General features: G+C 47.6%; 1 protein-coding gene across 1 annotated transcript in view; it reads left to right on the forward strand.

Moving 5' to 3' along the window:
- The first annotated feature begins 279 nt into the window (after positions 1–279).
- Positions 280–24,295, forward strand: part of MYO5B (myosin VB) — a 335,175-nt gene continuing 311,159 nt past the window's right edge. The window contains exon 1 of the mRNA XM_032422730.1: positions 280–614. Coding sequence (XP_032278621.1) covers positions 588–614 — 27 coding nt within the window. The 5' untranslated portion in view covers positions 280–587. The remainder of the gene's footprint in view (positions 615–24,295) is intronic.

A 24,295-nucleotide genomic window follows, 5' to 3' on the forward strand; every position in this document is an offset into this window, starting at 1 on the left:
GCGGCAGGTGCAGCACCCGGCGCGCACCTGTGCCGGCGTGCGCTCGGCGGCCAGCAGGGGGCGGCCGGCGGCAGCTCCGCGCCCGGCCCCGCCCCCGGCCCCGTAGACCCCGCTGCGGCGGGGGCGCCGGAGGGCGCGTCCAGCTCGGCCCCCGGCAGGGCTCAAAGGCGGCGGCCGCAGCGTACCGGCCGCCCGCTCCGCGGCCCTCCCTCCCTGCCTTCGGCCCTGCCTCCCGGGCGCCGGCACCTCCTCCCATACCTGAGCGGGGAGCGGCGCCGCGCCGCCTCCTCCCCCGCCCGCAACTCCTGCCTGCCCGGCCGCAGCGGCGCCGCCACCGCGGGAGTAAAGGTCGCGCCGGCCGAGAGCGAGCGGGCCGCGGCGCCTCCAGGAAGCCGGCGGGGCAGGTCCAGGGGAAAGCGACGAGACACCGGGAAACTCTCGGTCAGCCCGGGAAGATGGCGCCAGGCGGGCCGGCCGTGGACTGAGAGCCGGCGGGCGGAGAGGAGTCAGGACCCGCCGCCCGGCGGGGCACGAGCGAGGGCCGCACGCCAGGCACGGTGCCCCGGCTCGGGCCGGCCCGCGGGGTCATGTCGGTCAGCGAGCTCTACAGCCAGGTGAGTGCGGGCCGCGCGCCGCCGTCCCGGCGGCCCAGGTGAGGGCGAGGGCGGTGCTCTCCCGGCCGCCGCGGCCCTCGGGGGCGCCCTCTCCTGCGGTCCCGGAGCCGCCTGGCAGCCTCCCCGTCGCTTCCTCCCGGGCGCCCAGAACTTCGGGTGGTAGAGAAAGTTTGGCTGCTCCGGGAGTGTCCTGCGCTCACCGGCCGCGGCTCTCGGCGGCCCCGCGGCGCCTGCTCGGCAGCTCTGTCCCCGGCCGGGGCTTGTCGCCCCCTCCCCGACGCCCTGCTGTTGCTTTCCTCGCCTGGCTGTGCAGAGTTTCCCGGTCTGTGGGGGAGGGGGGGCCGTCCCTGCCAGTGCGGAGCCCGGAGCGTGGGGACAGCCCCGCTGCCGCCCCCTCTCCTGCCCGTGGACCCCGCTCTGCAGCGGCAGCTCGCAAGGGCGTCCTTCTAAGGCTTCCTTTGCTCCAGCGCACTGGTGGGGGGGAACCCCGCACGTAGGGGATGTTAGCCCACTTGGGGTGGAGAGGAGGGGACCCAACCTGCTGTGAGGGGCTTGATGGCTTGCGGAGGGGGATAAACAACGGGTCAAGTGAGATGCTCGAAGGATCTGCGGAGACCCCAGGAAAGCGCGTTCTTAATTTGCCCGGGGTGGGCGGCTGAAGACGGCCCCTCTGCGTGGGTACCAGGAAGGCTTCGGTTACGGATGGGAAGGGGGTCGGAGGAAAGCTGACCTGGGGGTGGGGTGTGGATTATCCAGGATGCCCTCAAGGTCAGCGGGGATGTGCGGGGCTCGGCCCCCACGGTCGGGAACAGGTGTGGCTGGGTGGAGACGCCCCGCTTCCGCGGCAGTTTAAAGTTCGGGCCCAGCCGCCGCCTCCCCGAGCGCCCGCGGCCGCTCAGCCGCCGCCGCCGCCGGGGCCCCGCTGGGGGCCGGGGCCTTTAAGCACGTGCCCCTCCCCCCTTCAGTGAGTTTTAGAGGTTTGCACGCCCGGTCTTTTCCGGGGCTGTGACTGGTTTGACAGCGTCTTGTGCGTCCGTCTGCGTGCAGAGTGGGTGTGTCTGGGGGGGGAGGGTGCGCGCGTGGGTGTGCGATTTGCAGGAGACCTGCCCGGGCCAACAGGTCTAGGTGGGGAGGAAGGGCCACTTCTGCATCCTCACCTGGTTCTCGCAGCTGCCCCGCGCGTGGGCGCGCTCTGCGGCTGGGTGGGCTGGCTGCGTCGTTGGACGAATTTTCTCATTTTTCCGGGGAAAAGTTAGAGCCGAGTGGGGAGGACACTCCCGAGGTGGCTGCGGAGGCTGCAACCTGGCCGAGGGTGGGGTCGCGGCAGCCTCAGACACCTACTCCATTTCCGCTAGGGCTCCGGCCGGGCTTGCAGATGGGCGACAGCTGCTGGAAGGGGGGAGGAAGGCGGGTGAGGTGTGGGAAAGATGGCAGGGGGGAGTTTGGTGAAAATCTCTGGCGCTTCTGGCTTTGGAAAGCGCCCCACCCGCTTTACTGCTGTGCGTCTTGGGAGGAGTCCTCAAAGCTCTGGCTTTCAGTCTTCCCGCGAGGCGGGTCGTCAGGAACTTGGACTAGAGCTGGATCCCAGCGGGGAAGACCCCTGAACTAGAGTGTGAAACGCTGAAGCTTTAACACACAGAAGTGCACGGAAATACTGCTCGACTGCCAAATAAAATGAGTGCCTCAACGGCCCATACCTGCAATGTATTACCAAGTTCATCAGATAATTGCCGTTTTACGTGAAGCTAGTGGATAACTGAATAAATCTAACTTTTGAAGCCCTGATCTTGAAAAACAAGATCGCATTGCTTTTAATAGATCACACTTTCAGGGGAAGACACCCGATTTTTCTTGTTGGAAACCAGTATATTTCCTGTTATAAGTGAGTGTATTTTATGTTAACTATTAGTAAATGAACACTAGTGGAAGTTGGAGCCGGAGTTTGAGGGTAATTTTCTGGGCTTGTGGTAAGGACAACACTATCCTAAGGAAAACCTCTTGAGAGAACACACAAGGGCCTTAAAGTGGCTTCGTGGGTGTTGAGGGTTTGAGACAACTCAAAGTATTAGAATGCCTTCGTAAGGCTGGGCCGTGTTAGGGGGTTTCTTAATCACTTTTAGGTAGATGAATCTGGAATGGAGACTTTCTGTGGCTCACCCAGTAGCTTCCAGATTGAAGTTAGAGCAGTTGTTCTTTGTGAGTTACTTAAGCTTTACTATGAGAAGCAATTGCATTGTTTCTTCACCATTATCACCCTACTTGCTAGGCTGGGTTCTCAGTATGCATATGAATCACAAATTACACAGAGAAATCGTGCCTGCTACTCCGATTCATTTTCTTAGATGATTTGTTCATTTTAGTGTATTAAAACAATGTTCCCCCTTTTAACTTGCTAGGCTAGTCCAACGTGATGAATGCTGGATCCAGGCACGCACTGTACTGTATTATGCATTATGGAAATAATTATCCATTATGTCAACAGCATTTATAAGTGGGATGGAAATATTAAAGCCCTTTAGGACTATACCTGTTGCTTTAGTGACCTAGTTGGAAGATCTTATTGGAAGCAGACCTTTTAAGTGCATAAATTAACCTGAAAGTACAGTTTCAGGTAAGAACTTAGTATATTAGTCTATTCTTATTCCAGAAGACTCCCCCCCCCCCCCCCCCCCCCGTTACTAATTTCTTGCTGTCTGCCTATCTGCACACTCTAACGGGAGGTGCTCATGCTATGTGAATTACTTTTTTTTGGAGATTTTAGTCCCTGACTATGGTTACTTCCTGTTAATAAAGGCAGGCCTGTTTTCGGAAGACCCAACGCCTCACCTTTGAGAAATTGTTCTCTCTCTAGTGGGACTTTTCTGGGTGGGAAAAGAATTAGAGTCCATGCCAGATACTCTGAGGGTGAGGTCAAGGTGAGTCAGCCTCCTCTAATCTTCACAGAAAGCTGGAGCTGACGATGGGTGGTCCTGTCACAAATGGCATGTATGTGGCGAGTATTCATAATTTTTTTTTCCTGTGGGTTGGAAACATGGGCTAATTTGATTTGTACAGGTCCCAGGAAGACCGGAGCATGTGCAAGCCTGGGAAGTACAGCTTGATTGTGATAATTGCAGAAAATAGTCTGACTTAGGTTTTCATCCAGAATAACCCCTCTATAAGTATTGCTCTTTCAGTTGAGTCCGTCAGTAGGCTGTTTTGATTTTAGCCAGAAGAGTGATGGGGAAATCGCCAGACTGAAAGAAGTACCATCAAACCATTTTGTTTGATTTTTAACTGACAAGTGGATGTTTGAGTGCTGCTAGTTTCCTGGTGGATCCACCCTGTGTATGTTAATGGGGGCTTTGTCTCTGCTTTACCTACGCATCCGGTGTGTAGGTGTCTCCCAGGTGTCCGTCTGGAAAGCATACCTATGCATCCGGTGTGCAGGTGTCTCCCAGGTGTCCGTCTGGAAAACAGGAGCTGCCAGCCTCTGTACCCACCTGCCACCCTTGGAAGCACTAAGGAGTCAAACTCCTGTTGGCTCCCAAATGATATTTCAGAAAAGCCCTGGACTCTCCTGTACATGTACCTACCTGGTGCTTGTTCACTCCCGGTAGCACCTGTGTCTGTGTCCAAGGTTCCTGGAGCCTGAGCATGCACCCTGTGCCCCAGAAGAGCCCTTTATTTTTATTTTTATTTAATTTTGTCACCATATATTACATCATTAGTTTTTGATGTAGTGTTCCATGATTCATTACGTATAGCACCCAGTGCTCCATTTAGTACGTGCCCTCTTTAATACCCATCACCAGGCTAACCCATCCCCCCCACCCCCTCCTCTCTAGAACCCTCTGTTTCTGAGTCCATAGTCTCATGGTTCTTCTCCCCCCTCCGATTCCCCCCCTTCATTTTTCCCTTCCTACTCTTTTTTTTAACATAATGTATTTGTTTCAGAGGTATAGGTCTGTGATTGATCAGTGGTATACAATTCACAGCGCTCACCATAGCACATACCCTCCCCAATGTCCGTCACCCAGCCACCCCATCCCTCCCACCCCCCACCACTCTAGCAACCCTCAGTTTGTTTTCCTGAGATTAAGAACAGAACAGCCTTTTAACCAATGGGAGCATAACAGCTGTAGCTTCCAACCACCCACTCCCCCCCCAACCTTGGGAACAGGGCTGCCCTAAGGTGAGGCCCCTATTCTTTCCAGAGATGTGCAGGTTGAGCCAAAGTTCCTCTGCTTGGATTTTGCTGAATGTCACACCCCTGCTTGCTGCCTTTCCCTTCCCTGTCCCACTTCCTCCCCACCCCCTCAACCCCATCCTGGGAGCATTGCCTAATGGATCGCTTGAACAGGGATCTTCATCTTAGCATCTGATTCTGGGAACCATGGTGGCTTGGCTGAGTGGATGTTGAGAAACTCAAGGGCTCTGGCTTCCTTATGGTCCTATGAAGCTAGGTAGCTGCACAGAGGCCATTAGCGTGCTCCTGCCTTCCTCCTTGCCTTATTCTCTGCCTTGCGTCTTGCTGCCTTTCCTATCCCTGGTTCCCACTCCCTTTCCTGTCTGCTCCCGTTCCTCAGATGCACATGTAAAGCCAGTGGGCTCTTCGCTCTGCTGGTGAGCATCAGAATTCCAAAGTTTGCATGCAAATTGTCACCGGTTGCCCAGGCATATTCTCTGCCTATTACAGGTACGCACTGAGTGAGCTTGCCCTGCCCAACCCCCTTGTCCAGAGTTCTTGTCCCGTCCTTTTTTCCCCAGGTAGGTGGAGCACACCTAGAGAGCAGAGGACCTAACAAATGTTTTTTTGGAGCCTCCAGTGTTTAGCACTATGCCTTGTACTGAAGAGATACTTAAGAGCTTGTCTTCCCCCCCCCCCCCTCATTCCCCCCTAAAATCCCCCTGCCCCAAGTCCTGCTGGAACTTCTTTGTAGCTCTTTGCTGACACCAAGTCTCCCCACTCGGGCCTCTTGGGAAAGCTTGCATTCTGGCTGCTAGTTTCTTCCAGTTTCCTTTTGGTTAATGTGCTCCTAATAGTTCACTTGATTAGCTGCAGGGGAAGCCACCCATTAGAAGGCTTTTTGACAACTCTAGGTCTGGTCAGAGTCTCTCTGTATACCATTGTACTTATTTTGTTCATAAAGCTGGCATTCCGTTACTGGTTGGAGTGCCAAGGTATCTGAGTAGAAAATACATTTTCTAAGGTCTGGCAAGGGTTTTTTGTTCTTAAATATTTTCTGTGGTAATGGTCAGCTATAAACTATACTGCTTAAAAACTTTAAAGTCTGAATACAGCCTTCCCTAAGTGATGGTGTATTTAACTATACATAGTTTTCAAGGTAAACTTATAATGGGCCAACTATTTCAACTAATACATTTCAGTAGACTCCCAGAAACCACATTAAAAAGCAGTCCATTTGAGTGAAACATCTGTTATGGGCTTGTCTACACCTTTTGCATTGTCATTGGGCAGTGAAACCTAAAGTGCGCAAAGTTAGCAATACAGCATTACCCATGGATCACGGGAGGAGTGCAGATACTCCATTACAGATGTTTTGTGGAAGGAGCAGGTGGGTGTGCTGCAGTGGGGTGGGGGGAGGACTTCCTTTAGCAGCGGTGGGTTGTGACTGGGCCTTGAGTGAATAGGATTTGAATAGGCATGGAGGGTGGAAGGAGGGCATTATCGGGAGGCAATGGAAGAATGATAGGAAGCATGGGGGGGAAGGGGTAAGCAAGACCGATTTGGGGGTAGTAGCCATAGTAATAGCTTAGTTCTTGATCATGAAATAATTTTAGATTTCTGGAACAGTTGCAAAAATAGCGTGGAGTTGGTGTGTTTTTCCAAATTCCCCCAATGTTAACACCTCATAAGCACAGCCCAGTTGTTGAAACTGGTCTATGAACCTTACTGGAAGTTCACCAGTTTTTCCACTAATGACCTTTCTGTGGTCCAGGGTCCCTTCTAGGATTCCACATTGTTTAGCGTCTTAGTGCCCTTAATTTCCAATTAGGGACTGTTCCTCAGTTTATCTTTTACAACATAGGCAATTTGAGTATTAGTCCATTACCTTGTAGAGAAGCCTTCAGTTTGAATAATCATGATGTATTCTCCTGTTTACATGGAGTTTATGAATTTTTGCTAAGAAAACCTCAGGAGTGATGGGTCTTAGTGCACCATTTCAAGAGATCTGTGCTATCAACGTGTCCCATTTCTGATGGTATCCCTTTGATCCTGTGGTTAAAGTGATGTCTATCAGTTTTCCTTTATTGAGGGGTATTTACATACTAAGATATGTGTGCTAAGTATGCTTATACTGTTTTTTATAGCTACTTAGGGATTATTGAGCCTAGAATTCAACAAATGTGTGATTATGTGGGCAAGGGCAGGAGGAGTCCAATAGGACCTTGAAGTTTCCAGCTTGAGGGTGGATAGAAAAGTAGGGATGGGGCAAGGAATACTTTTTTTTTTTTTTAAACCTGTTCAGTTTGGGGTGATAAAAATACTTAGATGAACTTATGTTTGAGGATCTGTGAGCTTAAAGGAGAAATGTTAGGATCTGGGGGTTCTTGCAAATAAAAAGGATGGGTGGGATTTTCTCTAAAGAAATGCAAATCTTACAACATGATTTTAATAAAGATCAGATCCTGACCTTGGTGTGGGCAGTCCTGGCCTCTGGTCATGATCTTCGTACAGACTGTCCTGGTGTGTGGTTAAATGCTCAGCTCTGACACTTTGGAATAGATGCATTCTGAGCCTTTTTTTTTTTTTTTTTTTTTTACCTGAAACTGGGATGGTATCTGCGTCCTAAGAGTCCTGGACGATCACGTGCTCTAACATGTGAAGTGACCCTAGTGCAGTGTCTGGCTCACTGCATAGGCTTAACTGTTGGTCAGCTTGTTTCTCCCTTGAGTCGTAGTGCTGGGTGCTGGCCTTCTCGCCGAAGGCTAAAAGGTTCCACTCTAGCACTGCCCCCTGGGGAATGAGCAAAAGCAGTTGGGACGAAGTTTTCCACTGAAGCTGTGCTTTCTGGTCTGTCTTTGGAGTTCTTAAGGGAAATTTGTTTTTTCTTAAAGATTTTGACAGCGGGGGGGGGGGGGGAATACAAGGGGGGAGTGGGAGAGGGAGAAACCGGCTTCCTGCCGAGCAGGGAGCCTGATGTGGGGCTCCATCCCAGGACTCTGGCAGATGCTTAACGACTGAGCCACCCTGGCGCCCCTTCTTAAGGGAAATTTAAAAAACACTTTTGACAATGCCTTTTTTATGTTAATACAAATGATTATTGGAACAATTCCTACAATGTAGGAAGGGCGAAGGCTCTGTTAATCTCGTTCCCAGAAATCGCTACTGTTAATCACTTATAGGTGTAGTTTCCAGACCTGTTGTTCAATAGGGTGCTCCTGAGCGCTTGAAATGAGGCTGGCCTAAATGGAGATGAGCTGGAAGTATAAACAGTAAAAATACACCATATTTTAAAGACTTAGTAAAAAGGATGAATGTAAAATATCTCATTTACACTACTGTTGATTAAATGTTGAAATACTTTGTATTGGGCTAAAGTATTTGATTCACCTATTTTTAACATGGCTACTAAAAAAATTTAAGATTCCATATGTAGTTTTTCTATTAGGTGTCACTGCTTTACTAATGCACAGTACAATCTATACTTCAAAAATGGGATCATGCCATAGATAATACTCTAGATCTTAATCTAGGGCTCTCCCCTCCACCCCTCCCCCCCGCCGGTAGCATATAAAGGTAATTTTTACCATTTAATGGCTGTATAATATGGCATATTATGGATTTACCATAGTATTAACTGTTCTAATTTTGATGAACATTGAATTGTTATAATTTTTTGGTATTGTGGAAAATGTTGCAGAACATTCTTGGAGCCTCTTTCAATTATTCACTTAGGATAAGTTCTTAAGAGTAGAATTGCTGGCATGCATGTTTAGTCCTCAATATGACCAGTAACCTTCAGAAAACTTTCTTCACCTCTCCTCCAGCACTGGCCATTGTTGCTCTTTTTAAACTTAGACTACCTGGTTCATTTTTTGACTTAAAGTTGATTTCCCCTCGAGGATTGCGCATCTTTTCATATGCTTAGCATGTTCACTTGTAGTTTTCCTTGTATTACCTGTATTAAGAGGTATATAACTGTTTGCTTATTGAATAATTTTAGAAGTCCTAGAAACCAGAATAGGATAAAATATACAGATCTTTAAGAAGGCACAATGGCATATATTTTCTCCATGTAGAGTTTGTACATGTCTGAGCTCTACACTTGGGGGTGGGGGGGGAAAACACTGGTTATGATAGCTTTTTTCTTTTAAAATTTTATTATGATAGCGCACATGGGCAGGGGCAGAGGGTTGAAGCTGGGATCATGAACTGAGCCAAAGGCAGACGCTTAATGGACTGAACCACCCAGGTTCCCTGATAGCTAACTTTTTTTTAATGGAAGCATAATTAACAAGATAGAAGATGTGGAGAAAAAGGAACCTTCCTGTACTGTTGGTGCAGCCACTATGGAAAACCTATGGAGGTTCCTCAAAAAAAAAAAAAAATTACCATATGATCCAGTAATCCCAATACTGGGTATTTACCCAAAGAAAACGAAAACCCTGATTCAGAGGGCTAGGATAGCTAACGTTCATGGAGTCCTTTTTGAGCCAGGTTATTTCTAAGTGCTCTGTATTAACTCCGTACTAACTCCTCCCAGTTACAAATGGGGGAGCTCGGCTTACGGACTGGCTGGAAGCTGTACTCTTACCAGGGAAGTGTGACCACACCCCCACCCCAGGTGTCTAGCCAAGGGCTGGCTTCTGCCTTCCACGAGGATTTGTTCCATTGATGGTGGAACATCTGTACAGAAGAGTCTAGTTCGTGGAAGGTCCTTTCTCCTTAGCACTGCCTTGCCCCCCAGCAGCAGAGCATCCTCCCAGAGGAGAAAGGAGAAGGGATGGTCTGCATACAGAAAGATGGGCAGATGGTCAGATCCTACAGTTCTTTAGGAACTTAGTGCTTTTTGTCCTTCTGCTGCCGCCACCCTCAACCCCATGGGCATCCTGGTGCATCTTCACGCTGTCCCAAATGCAGGCAAAATTGTGTTTGGCTTTCCTTAGCCCTTCTTGGCCCCCAAAGGGGCTCACATCTTGAGCTAAATGTAAGAAAAGGTGTAGGACACTAATGCAGTGTAAACCTGATGGACTGGAAATGTAACCACTCCTTGACTCCTTTCCAGGCACTTCGCCTGGCTCTGTCCCCCCACTCCCCCAGCTGCATAGCAGGAGCATCTTCTTTCCTGCTATGCTTGGTGTCTAGTGAGCATTTTATTCTAAGATACAAGCAGAGAGCCAGGCATGGTACTCTGGGAAGCCCTTTCATATCTGCTGGTTTAGTCCGGGCCATCTCAGACAAGGTTTCTCTTCCAGCATCTGAGGAGAGCACCTTACAGAGGGATAGCCAGGACCCAAACCATTTTCTGCCATAACTGTAGGTGCTTCTCAGGGGCTTTGTCCAAGTGGTTCAGCAGCCCCCTCCAAACGGGCGTTTTAGGTGGGACATGAGGAGGGAGGTCCTCACATTGTCTGGATCCTGGTGTGGATGAGCGCTGGTACTATCTTGCTGATTTGCTGTGGGAATGAAGCTTCTAGATCTGAGCTCCAAGTTAATAGCTCATAATGTTTCTCTTAACATTTATGCACCGGCTCATAAATTCCTGCCCTCGTATGAGCGATTCTGATACTGACATGGACCCTAGAGGCTTTTCTCTCCTTGGCTGAAGTTTGGGGAAGGAATGAAGGGGCCCATCGTGGAAAGGTAACGATTTTTCCCAGAGAGCTTTTGCCAGAATGTGTTGTGATGTGAAATCCTAAAAGTGAACGAGAACATTCAGATGCTTTCTGCATGGAATTCAAAAGACTTCCCTTATAATGTTCTCTGCACCAAATTCAGGTCCCCTGGCTTAGAGACCAGCCTCCGCAGCTAAACCTACTGGACAGAATTCCAGTTCCATTTGTATTCTGACCTGGGAACTGGTATTCTTTGGGGAAGGTGAAAAGGTAATCCTCGAACTGGTAAACTATACTATATTCAGCTATTTATTTTGTGTGCCATGGCCATTCACTGGGACTCTAGTTTATCTCTTGATAACTGGCCACCAGACCCCAGTACAGTCTTGCCAATGATAGGATGCATGCTTAGAAAACTACCTCAGTTTATGTGCTGCCAGTCTTGAGTGCTTTAGAGAATACATACAGAATGATACCACTTCTAGGAGTTCCTGAAATTAGCAAAATGGATCCTGTTGGAGGATATATGTATATAATGAAACTGAGTGGAGGGGGGGGAACAAGAATGGTGGTAACCTGGGGACCGTGGGGGGAACCCAGAGTGGGGCCATTAGCAGTCTGCTTGATCGCATGGTGAGCTCGCAGGTATTCCTTACTCTGCTTCACCAATTACATATCTGACTGTTTCTGCTAAAAACAGGATGAGTCACAAAGCCAAATTTTATAAACCTTTGAAATAACTAATTCTGGATTTCTTATGTATGTGCAATTGATGGTTGAGTGTGCATATCTGTAAGGTTGCTCTTATTCAAGATGTAGGTTGAATCTTCTCCCATCCCTTAGTTCCCAAGATAGTTTTTGCATATGGTAGAAACTCCGTAAATGCTGTTGAATTGGTTTGAAGACTACCTGTACTTCCCTCCAGTTTCCAGCCCATGGCACTTCGAGGGAAGGCCTTTTTTCCATTAAGGAGCCAGCTTTATTGTAACATTTTCTCCTGTCATTTTGGTTTTTGGCTTCGGGTACCCAGTGGAAGGCCCATCTGTTTCCTCTGGCACTTGCTTAAACCTATGAATGTGGAGCCCATCAGGAGATAATTAAATGTTCTTTATTACTGTGCCTAAAGGCTTAGCACAAGGTGTGAATGTGGAATATCAGAAAGTAACATTTGTGGACATGAAAAGCTAATATAACTACCTTGTTTTTGAATATCCTAACCTATGCACAATTATGATCACAATTTTTTTTTGCCTTTCCTAAAGTCACATTAAAAGCATAATCTCCTTTTTATTCCCAATTCAATTTAACAGTCTCAGGCAGATGCCCATGAGTCCTGATGGGGGTTGGGGACAAATACGGATCTCCATCCTTCATGTGAGCCCAGACAAAGTGGCTTTCAGGAGAGACTTGAGTCGGGGAAAAAAAAAAAAGACTGAGTTGGTTTCTGGTGTCTTCCCTCACACAGGTGATCCTCAGTCTTCATCTGAAGATCCTTTGGATTGATCACTAAGCCAACAGTTGTTCAGGGCACCTTCTACCTGCTGGGATATAGTCACAGCCCATCCTGCAAAGGAATCTTCTGACCTTGCGTTCTCCCAATCCAGTGGTTCATTTGTTGTATGAATAAGCTTGAAGAAGGTATTAATACGTTAAAAGGAGATAAATTGCTTTATCTCATCAGATTTAATCCTTTTCAATTTGCCTATACTTGCTAATGAGGGCTAATGTTTGTTTATAAAATGAGGAAAATGAATGTTTCCTCAGCCAGAAACTACTTGCTTTGCTGTCCAGCTGCTTGCTCTTTTGTCATTTTACTGTGTATACACGTGTAACTGTCAAACTGCACACCAGACTGATGAGAATGCCCTTACAATGTGATGGGACCTGACGTGTTGGACCCCCAAATGCTCTTTGTGGCCTGTTTTCCCCCTGCTATGCATCAGGCAGGATGTTAGACACTTGATATAAGAAAGGGGTGGGGGGAGGCAGCATTATTCACAATAGTCAAAAGATAAAAGCAAGCCAGTGTCCATCCTGGATGAATGGATGAGTGAAATGTGGTATATCCATACAGTGAGGTAGTTTTCAGCCTTAAGGAGATTCTGATGCTATATCAGGGATGAACCTCGAGGATATGACCAATGGACTTTAGGAGTCCACTTACATGAGAGGCACCTACAGGAGTCCAATTCAGAGACCAAGTAGAATGGTGGTTGCAGGACGGGAGAGTCCAGATGGGCGGTTTTATTGGTACAGAAGTTGAGTTTTACAAGATGAGAAGTTTTGGAGCCGCACAGTGGTTACGGTTATATGGCAGGGTGAATGCATTTAATGTTACTGAACTGTACACTTCAAAAGGGTGAAGATGGTAAATTTCTTATGTATTATACCACAATCAAATGGGGGGCAATGAAAGGAACAGGGAACATAGAGGTTAAGAGCATAACCTTTAGACTGGATAGACCTGGGTTTGAGCCCTGGTTCCCCACTTAACCAGCTGTGTGACCTTAGGCGATTGCTCAACCTCTAGGCTTCGGTTACTTGTGACATGGGTAAGAAGCTACAACAACCCTCAGAGGCCTGTTGATGACATAATGACAACACATGAACTGTAATGGGAGTTGCTAGGAGAAGGTCTGGTCTTCTGGGAAGCTACAGTGCAGGGCAATGTAGGGGTGAGTGTGTGAGGGCTTGCAGGGTGCTTGGGGTGCCTTGGACTGGGTTCTAAACTAGCAAAGCACCAGCGTTGGAGAGGCTCTGGGCTATGTGTGTCATCTTTTTCAGGTGTGGGGAGGGAACAAAGGAGTCCGAAGGTCTTAGTTTTATAAGACCACCTATCCTCTCAACCCTAAGGCGCCAGGCCTAACTGTTCTGTAGCTTACGATGGTGGGGCTTGCCCCAGATTGTCCTGAGAAGAGCATCCTGTCGTGCCCTACTAACAGGATGCCTATGTCTGTCTTTAGCCCTTGCTGGCACTTGGCATACTTGGCTGTTGCCAGGGTACTTCAGGATGTTGGCTTTGCCCTAAGGATGCGCTCCCAGGAGCCGGGCTTAGCTGGTCTGCGTACCCTAGCCTAATGTGCCAGTGCAGCATTCAGGGGCCAGAAAGCTGGCCATGACCTTTGAGGCTTCAGGGACCAGGCTATCCTGTCGGCAGTTGGCCGCACTGCATTTCCCACCCCACTGATGCCATCAACAGGACTCCGTTACTCTTGGCTCTGTTTTTTTCCTGTCTTCTCCGCTCTGGTTTGGATTAAGTACCCTTTTCTGAATCTCCAGTACCAGTTTAGATGGGCTGTAATATCTACAGGAGATTGGCTGTTCTGTCACTAATGACAAAAGCTTTAAAGCTTTGATAGAAAGCGGCCCTTTGAGTGGCTGTTTCTGGGCAGGTACCTGGTCCAGGGGGCTTTGGCCTTCTATGCCAAGGAACTTTCAAAGATGGTGGTCACTGGGAACACTGCTTCCCTCTGAAGAGGCTGTGGGTGTTGCAGGTACTAGAGCCATAGTTTTCTCACTTGGGGTGTAACAGACCTGGAGGGCTAGCGAAAATAGAGATGCCGCATCTCACCCCCGTAGAATAGGATTTGGGAGATCGGTCCTGTGCTTGGTTTCCTTTCTTGCTAGATCATGGCTATCTATGGTACTTTTGAGTTTATAATTGGGTTTTTTGACTAACAGTCCCTACTTTGGATTCTGATGGTGGCTTCCACGTCTAACCTGCTAGAAAAACCCTAAAATCAGTGCTGGGATATGGGCCTTAACACCTCTTATAAATAGTCCCATAAGAACTGTTTTCTTGGATTTCATCCATCTCCTCTACTAAAAGTGTTTTAAGGCTCTCCTGCGTCTTCCTCTATTTCCTTGCCTCCCATTCTTTGACCTTAATCCATCCTTAAAGGCTCCTTGTGCCCTCCCCCACTCATCCCTGTTCTGGTCCCTTGTTTCCCCATGGCCCTTTACCCCAAGCACCACCCCGGAGACTGGGGAACAGCCCCCTCCCCTGCCTATGTCTCTCCCCAAATACCTTTAGCTGGGGAGGGAAGAGAGGGGAGGGGACCTGCCCCCTCCTCAGGCATCTGGGAGGGCCCTGCCCCCATGGACTTCACCCTTTCCTGTGGGCTCTCTTCTCCCCGACACATTTGTTAAAATCAAACCTGAATAAAACTACAAGTTTAATATGAAGGCCCCAACTCGGTTGCTTCTTTGAATTAAATGGGTGTTTGCTGACTAGAAGATGATGATTCCCTGGAATGTGACTGGCAGTCAGAAACAACACCACTCAGCAGGCCATTGGGGTTACACAACACTCAGCCAGGTACAGCGTTCTTACTGAATGGGGCAGACACTCGGGGTATCCACCTGACCTGTGCTCAGGTTGCAGTGTGAATTGTCTCAAATCAGAAACTGCCTAAATGCTGGCCAGAGACTACCATGTCCAAGGTGATAAATAACCCCAGCAGCCCTGGACCCAGAGCCCATAACCACAGTGGTGTAGCTGAGCGCCAGCCGAATAGCTAGTTAGGCCGTAACTGTTTTGCACTTGCTCTCAGTAAGTCTGCTCTTGACACTGGAATTTGAACTCTTGCCTTCTGTTGCTTGGGCTTTGCCAGGGGTTCAGTGGTAGCACATCCTTGCTGAGCTAGGTTTATGCATCTCAAGTATTTTTCCTGTTAAATTACTGTGCAAGTGGACATCTTCAGAAATGGTAATTTTTCACTTACTGCTAATTCAATGTAGTAAATAGTGGTTAGTATTTGAGCTAGTTCACGGCACCGAACTGGGTAAGCTGGTAGTTTTCAGTCCTACTTGACCAGTGTTATGCAGGTGGACAGTGGCATGGATTCTACTTTGTGCCTGGTTGGGCTATGAACTCCACGGTGCATCTGAAGCTCTGTTTTTGCAGAGATGGCCGTTTCCAGCTCACTGTGCTGGAATTGCCCTGGCCCACACCTGCAGTGTCTTCCGGTCTTACCCTCAGTGGGTTGGGCATTTGTGTAGCAGATGCAGATATTTAAGAATCTTAATCAGGCACAGGGATGAGCCTAAAAGGTGCATAAAAGCTAGTCCTCCTTAATAAGGAATTAACAATTCAGTGGACTGTGATGTCTGAGAATAGCATATTAAGGAGGCATTTTACCAAGACCACTGGAGTGGTGGAGTGTGGTTCCTTGGCTTTCATGACTGCCCTGAAGATGGTGGTTTGAGAGGAAGTTTCCCCTCTTGGTCCTTGTCGGTCCCTCAGTTTGCCCTTTTATCTCTTTCCTCTGAGGGTTGGGGAGGGCTGTTGCCCCTGTCTAGAAAGAACCACACTTTCATGGGTGGGGATGAAGATCAGAATCCTATCACCTGGGAGCTTCTAACCTCCAGAGCTTCCTCTGAGCTGTTCAAAAGAGCTCACTAGAAAGGGAGCCCCATTTTTTTTTTTCCATCCAGAAAATTGCTCTTTCCAGCCTCAGGTTCCAAGACTGGGAGTGGGCTGTGGTGTTGACAACTTGAGTGGATAGGGCGGGATAGGGCTGAAGTTTTGTTTGCATTGCCCTTTAAGACTGACGTCCAATAAGATATAAAAATGATTCCTATAAGTTACCTTGCTACTTGAGGAAGGCAAAGATGGGAGTATATAAAACAGTGGCTATAAGAGGCTATAAGAGTTGATTTACTATACCCTTTTAAAAAGTTCCTCTAGAAAAAATAAATTCCTCTAGAGAATAAATACAGTAATGCCCGAAGTATGGGAAAACATCTGCATGAATCTTTGCAGGGCTACTTCCAATACACTGAGCTGTGCCTCTAATCTTATCATGTAGTCCTTTGTTGAAGCTTATTCTTGAGGACAAAGTTAATTTAGTACCACCGTTTTTGGTAAGATGGCTGTGTTTCCATAAAATTAATATTATCTTGATTTATGGAATCATTTTAGTTTTACTGTTTCAACTTTGTTTTAAACAGGGGGTCATAGGAAGTTTTCAAAACTCAGCGTTCATAATTTGCCTTAAAGTAACACTTTTTATCCTAAATAGATGTTAATGATGGTTTGTCTGGTGCTGTGTTAACATGACTTATGGTGACTTCAGATACAACCAGGAAAATACACAGGCAAGAAACCTGTGCCATTAACTTTCACTTGGGATGATAAATGACAATCATAGTTGTCTTACAGGTATAAAAATTGCTGCAGCCTTTAATAAAGAATAATGCTATTGATTTTATGTACTATAGTAAGACCGCTATCACATGAACCTCCTTATGACCTCTATTGTGTCAAGACCATGATTTGTAAAAGTGAGACTTCAAAATGGAAGTTTTGTGAAGTTCTTAAGTGAATTCTGCTCAGTGGCAACTCTTTGGTCATTGTGAAGTGTTGACTTGGACTGAGGCACAGCTGTAGGGGGTGGAGGTTGAACTTGAAGACCCAAAGAGAACAGATGCTCTTTGAAGAGCATGAACAGTGGCACTGTTCTGCAGCTTGGGTAAACCTGGCTCCTAGACGGAGGCACTGAAAGGTCAGGAGTGCAGCTGGTTGTGCTGTTAAAAGCAACCAATCTCCAAGAAACAACCACAAAACCCGACAAAAACCTCTTAGCTGTGTTAGTGATCACCCTGCTTAGTGAGGCTTTGCCCCATGGTGAGGGTGGGATGTGGGGGGAATCTGTTTGCTTAGGCAGTTCGGAGCCTCTTGAAGTGAGAGCACCTGTGATGGACAGCGTAAGGGATTTTCAGGGGTAATGTTGGTGCTGCGTGTCTTTTGCTATATATTTCAGGATTGGCCCCCCCACCCATATGATTCCACTCAACTGTGTTCTGATATTGATGACCTACTTCAGGGGATCTCAGTAAATGGAGCTCATCCAGGGGTAGATGCCTGAAAACTGTAGCATCCGAGGAACAGCAGGGGGGATACAGGGCTTATGAGTCAGAGAAAAGGAACTATAATCCCAAAGTACTGCAGGGCTGCAAAATGGGCAGGTGCAAGGCTGCAGACGGTGAGGTCAGGGTTCCAGCACGTGGCATCCTGGTGTTGCACCTTACTGGGGACTGTGGGCTGGTGGAGGTGGGGGAGCACCATCTCCTGTGGATTTACTGCGGTGGGTGTATGTTTTCCTGGATACTCAGTAGCTTGTTTGTATCTAAAGGAGTTAAGTTACATGTCACTAGTTCTGTTACTGTATTTTTCCAGTTTCCCCGTCTATTGGTGTATTCAGGCTGACTCACAAATGCACACTGACTTCCTCTACATAAAAGCAGCCTAGAACGAGTGTGGGGTAATGGAAAGAGCACAGAGTTCTCTGCTTGGAGACTTGGATTGTAATATGCAAATATAACTTTTTTTTTTAAAGATTTTATTTGACAGAGAGACACAGTGAGAGAGGGAACACAAACAGGGGGAGTGGGAGAGGGAGAAGCAGGCTTCCCGCGGAGCAGGGAGCCCAATGCGGGGCTCGATCCCAGGACCTGGAATCATGACCTGAGCCGAAGGCAGACGCTTAACAACTGAGCCACCCAGGCGCCCCTGTAATATGCAAATATAACTTGATGTTAGCTTAGAGACGCTAACTACCTTGGCCAAGCCCTTGGATCTCTCTGGGCCTCTGTCCCTTCATTTACTAAAGGGAGTAGGACCAAGTCCCTTGGGTCCTTCTCTCTGATTCTGTAAAAGTTTCACTTAATCTGAGTCACAATGTGAATGTCAAGAAAAGCGCAATGCTGCTTCTCCGATCTTTCTGGTCTCACTAGAGTGGAAGTGTGCCCATTGCCAGAAGGTGCCACCTCGCCATGAAAGATCTTTAGACAAAGCAAAGATGCTCTCCCTATTTCTCCCCCACGTTCTCCCCATTCCTCATTTAGTAAGGGCAAGATCCGGGATTTAATCATCAGTCCCCAGTTCAGGGCATCTTCCCCTCCACACCCAGTCTTTCTGCAAGTCCTGTTGATTCAACTTCCAAATAGCCCCCATCCCCGCTTCCTGCTGGGCTCGCTACTCTGACCCATCCAACTCAGTCTCTGGCTGGGTAATGGCAATAGTCTCCTGACTGGTTTTCCTGCTTCTTCCCTGTCTCCTTCCAGTTTCTTCTCACGGTAGCCAGATCAGTCCTCGAAAGTGCTCATTGGATTCGGTCATTCCTCTGCTTGAAACCATCTAGCCGCTTCTCTTTGCTTCTGGAAGAAAACCCAAATCTGTCATGGGCCCATAAGACCCTATGTAATTTGGCCCATGCCTACCCTGATCCATTAGTATCCCTGTTTTCCTCACTTTCTGGTTCCTTCCATGCTAGCTGCTTCCTTGCTTATTCAGGGAGCTCTGCAGGCTTCTTGCCCCCCCCCCCCCTTCAGTGCATTTGCCCTAGTCCTTCTGCATCAGTGGTCTCTGCTGGGTCTTTGCACTGGTCATTTATCACCCCAGCCTCTGTGGATCACCTTCATGGACACCTTCTCTGCCACCTACTCAATCCACTACCTTGGGTTTTTTGTTTTGTTTTGTTTTTGTTAATCTATCAATACCTGGCCCCTTGAGCTAGATCTTGGGGTTCATGAGAGCAGCACTTAGTATATTCCTTACTAAAATCTCCAGTGCCAAGAGTGTGTAGCACGTAGATGGTGCTTGAGAAACATTTTAAAAACAAATTTAAGATTTATCTTCTAATGTTGCAATTGGCAGACTCCCCTATCTATTTTAGATGTTTAGCCTTAGAATGAGGGAGTTATACTCTATCTCCTGAGTAGGAGAGTCTTGTTTGAGCCTGGCCAGAGTTCACCACAATAGGACTCCATGGATCAGGAACCTATTGGGAATTCCAATTCCCTAGGCCTGGGGAGTCAGTGTGCTTTCTCTTCTGGGTCATCCTATCAGACAGAATGGTCTGGACAATCCCTTCGCATTCATTCACGCTCGCACTCACGTGTTGGGGAATTCCCTAGCACAGTTATGCTTTGGTGAACGTAGTCCCCAGTGGTCGTTAGAACAAAGGTCTCCACTGTTTTTTTTTTTTTTTTTTTTTTTTTTTTTTAAGACTGAACAGCCACTCTGGCTAGATCCCCTTGAGGATGCACAAGTATTTTTTTTGTAAACACAGGGAGGAAGACCTATTGCTGCATTTCCAAAGCTGGTTTTGGAATTGGTTACCCGAGGAGGAGGCGCTGCTAGCTTTGTGCCTGTAATCTTGTTTTCAGGGCGAGCTAGATGGGACCGTGCGTGGCTCTGCATTACCTAGGTGGTGACCATTTGTGGTGGTTCATTCCCCATTCAGGACCGTCTGCACCCTCCTCCTAACTTTTATTGACAAAAAGCTCTCCTGTGCGCCATGTCTTAGGGTGAAACTCTAGAACTCACGAGCATTCTAGCTCCTTATCACGTGAGATAGAAGTAATCCTGCTGTTAATACCAGCTTGAAGCCTCTGTTCTGGCCAAAGCCTCAGGGTTGCTACATTTGATTATCAGTTGACTGCTTTGTATGATTGACTCCCCTTTCCCCCCACAGAATGTCCACTCATCTCCTGATGTGCCTTGAGCTTTTCTGTGCCCAGGCTGCTTCTGCCTAAAATATTCTTTTCTTCTCTAAGTTCATTCTCAAGGCTAAGTTTTAGCTTTTTCCATGAACCCTCCCTGACTACTTCAGCCTAGGGAAATCTATTCTTTGTACTATGAAGCAGATACGGTAAATAATGTCCACGCCATTACTTGGTCTTGGCATTTGCTCATATCCTCTTATGTTTCTGCATCTGTCATGGGTCTGTAACTAATGTCTCAGATGATTGCTTAACTTTTTACATACTTGCCTTATCTCTTCAGCCCCTTGATGAGGGCAGAGACCATGCCAAGGGCTCAGCGGGTCTTACGTAATAGGTATTTGGTACTTGCTGGTCTGAACAGTTGAGATTCTGGTATCGCAGAAGTTTTGAAGGGCCTGGAATAGGGGATGTTAACTGCAAGGAGGGGGGGGTCTCAGGAGGCAGGGGTGGGCTCACCATGGGGAACCATATTTTATACCTCTTCACTTTAGAAACAAAAATGCAAGCGAGTAGAGAAAGATGGAGTACTGAATTTCCTGCAGCATTCTTCTAAGGTCAGGTAAAACACATGCATTTCCTCCTGTTCACTGTTTTCTGATCTTGTGTTCTAGCCATTTATAATACACTAATCTTAAAGCAGGGACGGAAAGGTTAAACATTGACAATGCTATTAATGATATTCCAGGTGGATGAGGTAGAGGAATGCAGGATTGGGAGCCATGGCTCAGAATTCTTGTCCCATTGATGCCGTTTCCTTGCCATGAGGACTTGGGCGAGTGGCTTAATGTCTTCATCTGTTTTCTCACATGTTAAATAGAAGCAACTGGATTTACCTCACAGTACTGTTCAGAGTGAGGATGAACATAACGGTATGGAAGAAACTTGACAATAAGGAGGGAGTACTGGCCCACTATGAGGGGTTACAATACAGATGCACTGATTAGAAAAATTGCCTAAGAAACAAAGTTGAACTAGGAGTGAAAGTTGTTTATAGAAGTCCCCGGGTTACCGACTGGTTGTACTCTAGAAGTCCCACAGTGTCTTTCCCTACTTGGGCTGCTGTACCAAGGTACCACGGATTTAGGTGGCTTGTGCACAACAAACTCCTTTCTCATGGTTCCAGAGGCTGGAAGTCCAAGGTCAGGGTGCCACCGTGGTTGGGTTCTGCTGAGGACCTGCTTCCTGGTTGTAGTTGGTGGTTTTCTCTTTGTATCCTCAAACAGCAGTGAGGGCCAGAGAACTCTCCAGGGTCTCTTATTTTTTAAGGTTTATATTAGAGCATGCGGAGGAGGGGCAGAGGGAGGTGGGGAGAGATCTCAGACTCCCTGCTAAGCACGGGGCTTGATCCCTTGACCCCGGGATCACGACCTGAGCCAAAATCCAGAGTCAGACGCTCAACCGACTGAGCCACCCACATGCCCCACCAGGGTCCTTTTTATAAGGGCATGATCCCATTCCTGAGGGTTTCACCTTCATAACCTAGTCACTTCCCCAAAGCCCTAATTGCTAATACTATCACTCTGGGGGTTAGACTTTCAACATGAATTGGGAGGGCACACAAACCTTGAATCCATATCCTCCAGCATTGAGAATCTTTCTCCTGGGGACCGTGTTCTAAGTGGTGATCCAGGAGAACAACACCCGAGAGCATGTTTAACTCCTCTTGTGTCCAGAGCAGGTGCTGCTTTGCTACCGAGTGAACGCGGAGCTGCTTCTCCGGGAAGATGCCCCTGAAGACTTCTCCTGTCCCTTTTAGGAGTGGTCTACCAGAGGCCTACTTCCAGCCCTGTTCCTCCTCCACCCCCTCCATGTGGCAACTCCCTGGAGTCTCCGTGGAGATGGACCTGCTCCTGTTTCTGGTCAGGCGCTTTTTTTTAAACTGCTATTGCTTCACAAAACCTACTGCTGCTTTGCCACCTTTCTCCTGGAGCAAGTCCGGGCTCTTTTCTGTTTTGTGGGTTTTTCCATTAGTAATAGGGGCAACCAGGAATGCAGGATTCTATTAAATGTTATGATGGCTTTGGTTGTGAGTGACCGGAAACCCCACTCTCGTGCCTGGACACCATCAAGGGGTTGCTTTCCCACCACGGAAAGAGGAGGGTTGAGGTGGGCCACCCGGGATGATCCGGCCGTGCCACAGCTCCTATTTGGCTGTCCTGCCATCCTTGGGACCTCATTCTCGTGCCAGCTCGCCTGCGGTCTAGGCAGAAAGGAGGTGGAAGGGTGAACAATGAAAATGCTCTATTTTAAACATTTTGAAACCCTTTCCACCTTAAGAGTTGCAAGAATAATTGAAGGAATTTGCATTTCCTTGAATTGGGCTTTGCGGTTCACTGTCCTTGATAGGAAGGGCTCCAGTCCAGGGTGACACCTGCCACCTGCCTGCCCTGTCTCTAGTTTCCTTTGGTCTGCAGCATTGCCCTGGGCTAGCCTGGAGTTTCCTGATGTGGCCACTTCTGAAGGTGCTAGCCCAGGCACTGTTAGAAAGGCTCTCCATCTGGGGTGTGTGTTTTTGGCCAGATGCTGAGATGATCATTGCAACCTGTGGGATGACTCGATGCCGGATTTGTCCTGTTAGAGGTGGTGGCAACTTGGATCATTTCAGATGGTGTCTGCCAGGTTCCCCCTCTGAAGTTGCTTTTTTCTCTTTGCAATATTTTGTGGGGAGATACTTTAAGAGGATATACATCTCTATTTCTCACCGGACTTTTATCTAATTTTAGCATCCTTTGATGTTTCTTACCTAGATTTTTTTTTTTAAAGATTTTATTTATTCATTTGAGAGCGTGAGTACACGTGCACAAGCAGGGGGAGAAACAGACTTCCCGCTAAGCTGGGAGCCTGACGTGGGGCTCGATCCCAGGACCTGGAGATCATGACCTGAGCCGAAGGCAGATGCTTAACCATCTGAGCCACCCAGGTGCCCCTAGATTTACTTTTAATATGGTGGTTGCACATGGTGACTTGTGACCATCATCTGCTCTCTATTGGCTTCTAAGGAAATGCCTTCTCTTCCCCATATATAGCCATTCACTTATCTGTGTGAACTCAGGAGTTTGTTTTGTTCAATGAGTTATAATATGTGACCTCTATTTTGATCAAACTGTCCCAGATCAGGGTGGTGGGCACACTTTAAGCTGACTTCTGTGCCCTCTTGACATGAGTTGTTTTTTTTTTTTAACAACACCATGTTCCAGACACATCTTGTGGTGTTCTGCCCTAGCCCAGAATCCATTTCTCCTAAAGAGCCCGGATTCTTTCTAGTGGAGAGGTACTTGGAAACCAATTTCTGGGCATTAAGTTAGTGGTTGCCCTGGAGTGTTGCTGCCCTCAGGCCCTTTGGACAGAGCTAGGAAATGATTGTGTATAAACCTATACTCATACACATAAATATGTGCTTGCGTTTTTTTTTAATATGGCTAAAGAAATACAAGTTCACACCAATACCTTCTAATTCAGGCCAGCCTCACTCCTCCACATTTATACTCTGTGAGGGCTTGGCTTCCATAGTCTCAAAGCCATGTGCAAAGTCTCCCACCCTTGCTGGTGGACTCCCATCCCACTTGTGTTTGGGTCTCCCCACTTCTTCCTCCAGGCCACCTACTGCTTTTAAAACACTGTCGCTTTGAGAGAATTGTAGATTCACATGCAGTTGTGACAAACAATGTGGAGCAATCCCAGGGGCTCTTTACTCCGTTTCCCCCAAATGTAGTACCTTACCAAACTGTAGTACAGGAAACTATAGTAGAAAAACCAGGATTTTGTCACTGATGTGGTTAAGATCCAGAACATTTCCATCTCCAGGATCTCTTACCTCTCCTGTGCTATACCCACTCCCACCCCCTCTTTAACCTCTGACAACCATTAAATGGTATTAAGCTGGTTCTCCATTTATAGGATTTTATCAGAATGTTTACATATACAGAGTCCTACAGTATGTAATCTTCTGGAATTGGCTTTTTTCATGCAACATAATTTGGAAATTGGCTCTGGTGGTTGCGTGGTAATGCATTCCTTATTGCTGAGCAGGGTTCCGTGGTGTGGATGTACCGCAGTTTGCTTGTCTGTTGAAGGACGTGTGAATTGTTTCCAGCTCATGGCTATTACGCATCCAGGTGCTATGAACATTGGCGTACAGGCGCTTGTGTGAATATAAGTGTCCATTTTTTTCGGAGATAAATGCCCAGAAGTGCAGAAGCTGGGTCTTATGGTTCATGTTTAGTCTTTAAGAAACTGCCCAATGTAGGAATGATCTAATTTTTCCATACTCATCAGTATTTTGTTGTTTTTATTTTTTTCTCTAGATCAGTGATTATTTTTTTTGTTAATCCCCATACATTACATCATTAGTTTTAGATACAGTGTTCCATGATTCATTGTTTGTGCAT

The sequence above is a fragment of the Phoca vitulina genome, unplaced genomic scaffold (assembly GCF_004348235.1).
Source record: "Phoca vitulina isolate PV1807 unplaced genomic scaffold, GSC_HSeal_1.0 scaffold27, whole genome shotgun sequence".
In the NCBI taxonomy this organism is placed as follows: Eukaryota; Metazoa; Chordata; class Mammalia; order Carnivora; family Phocidae; genus Phoca; species Phoca vitulina.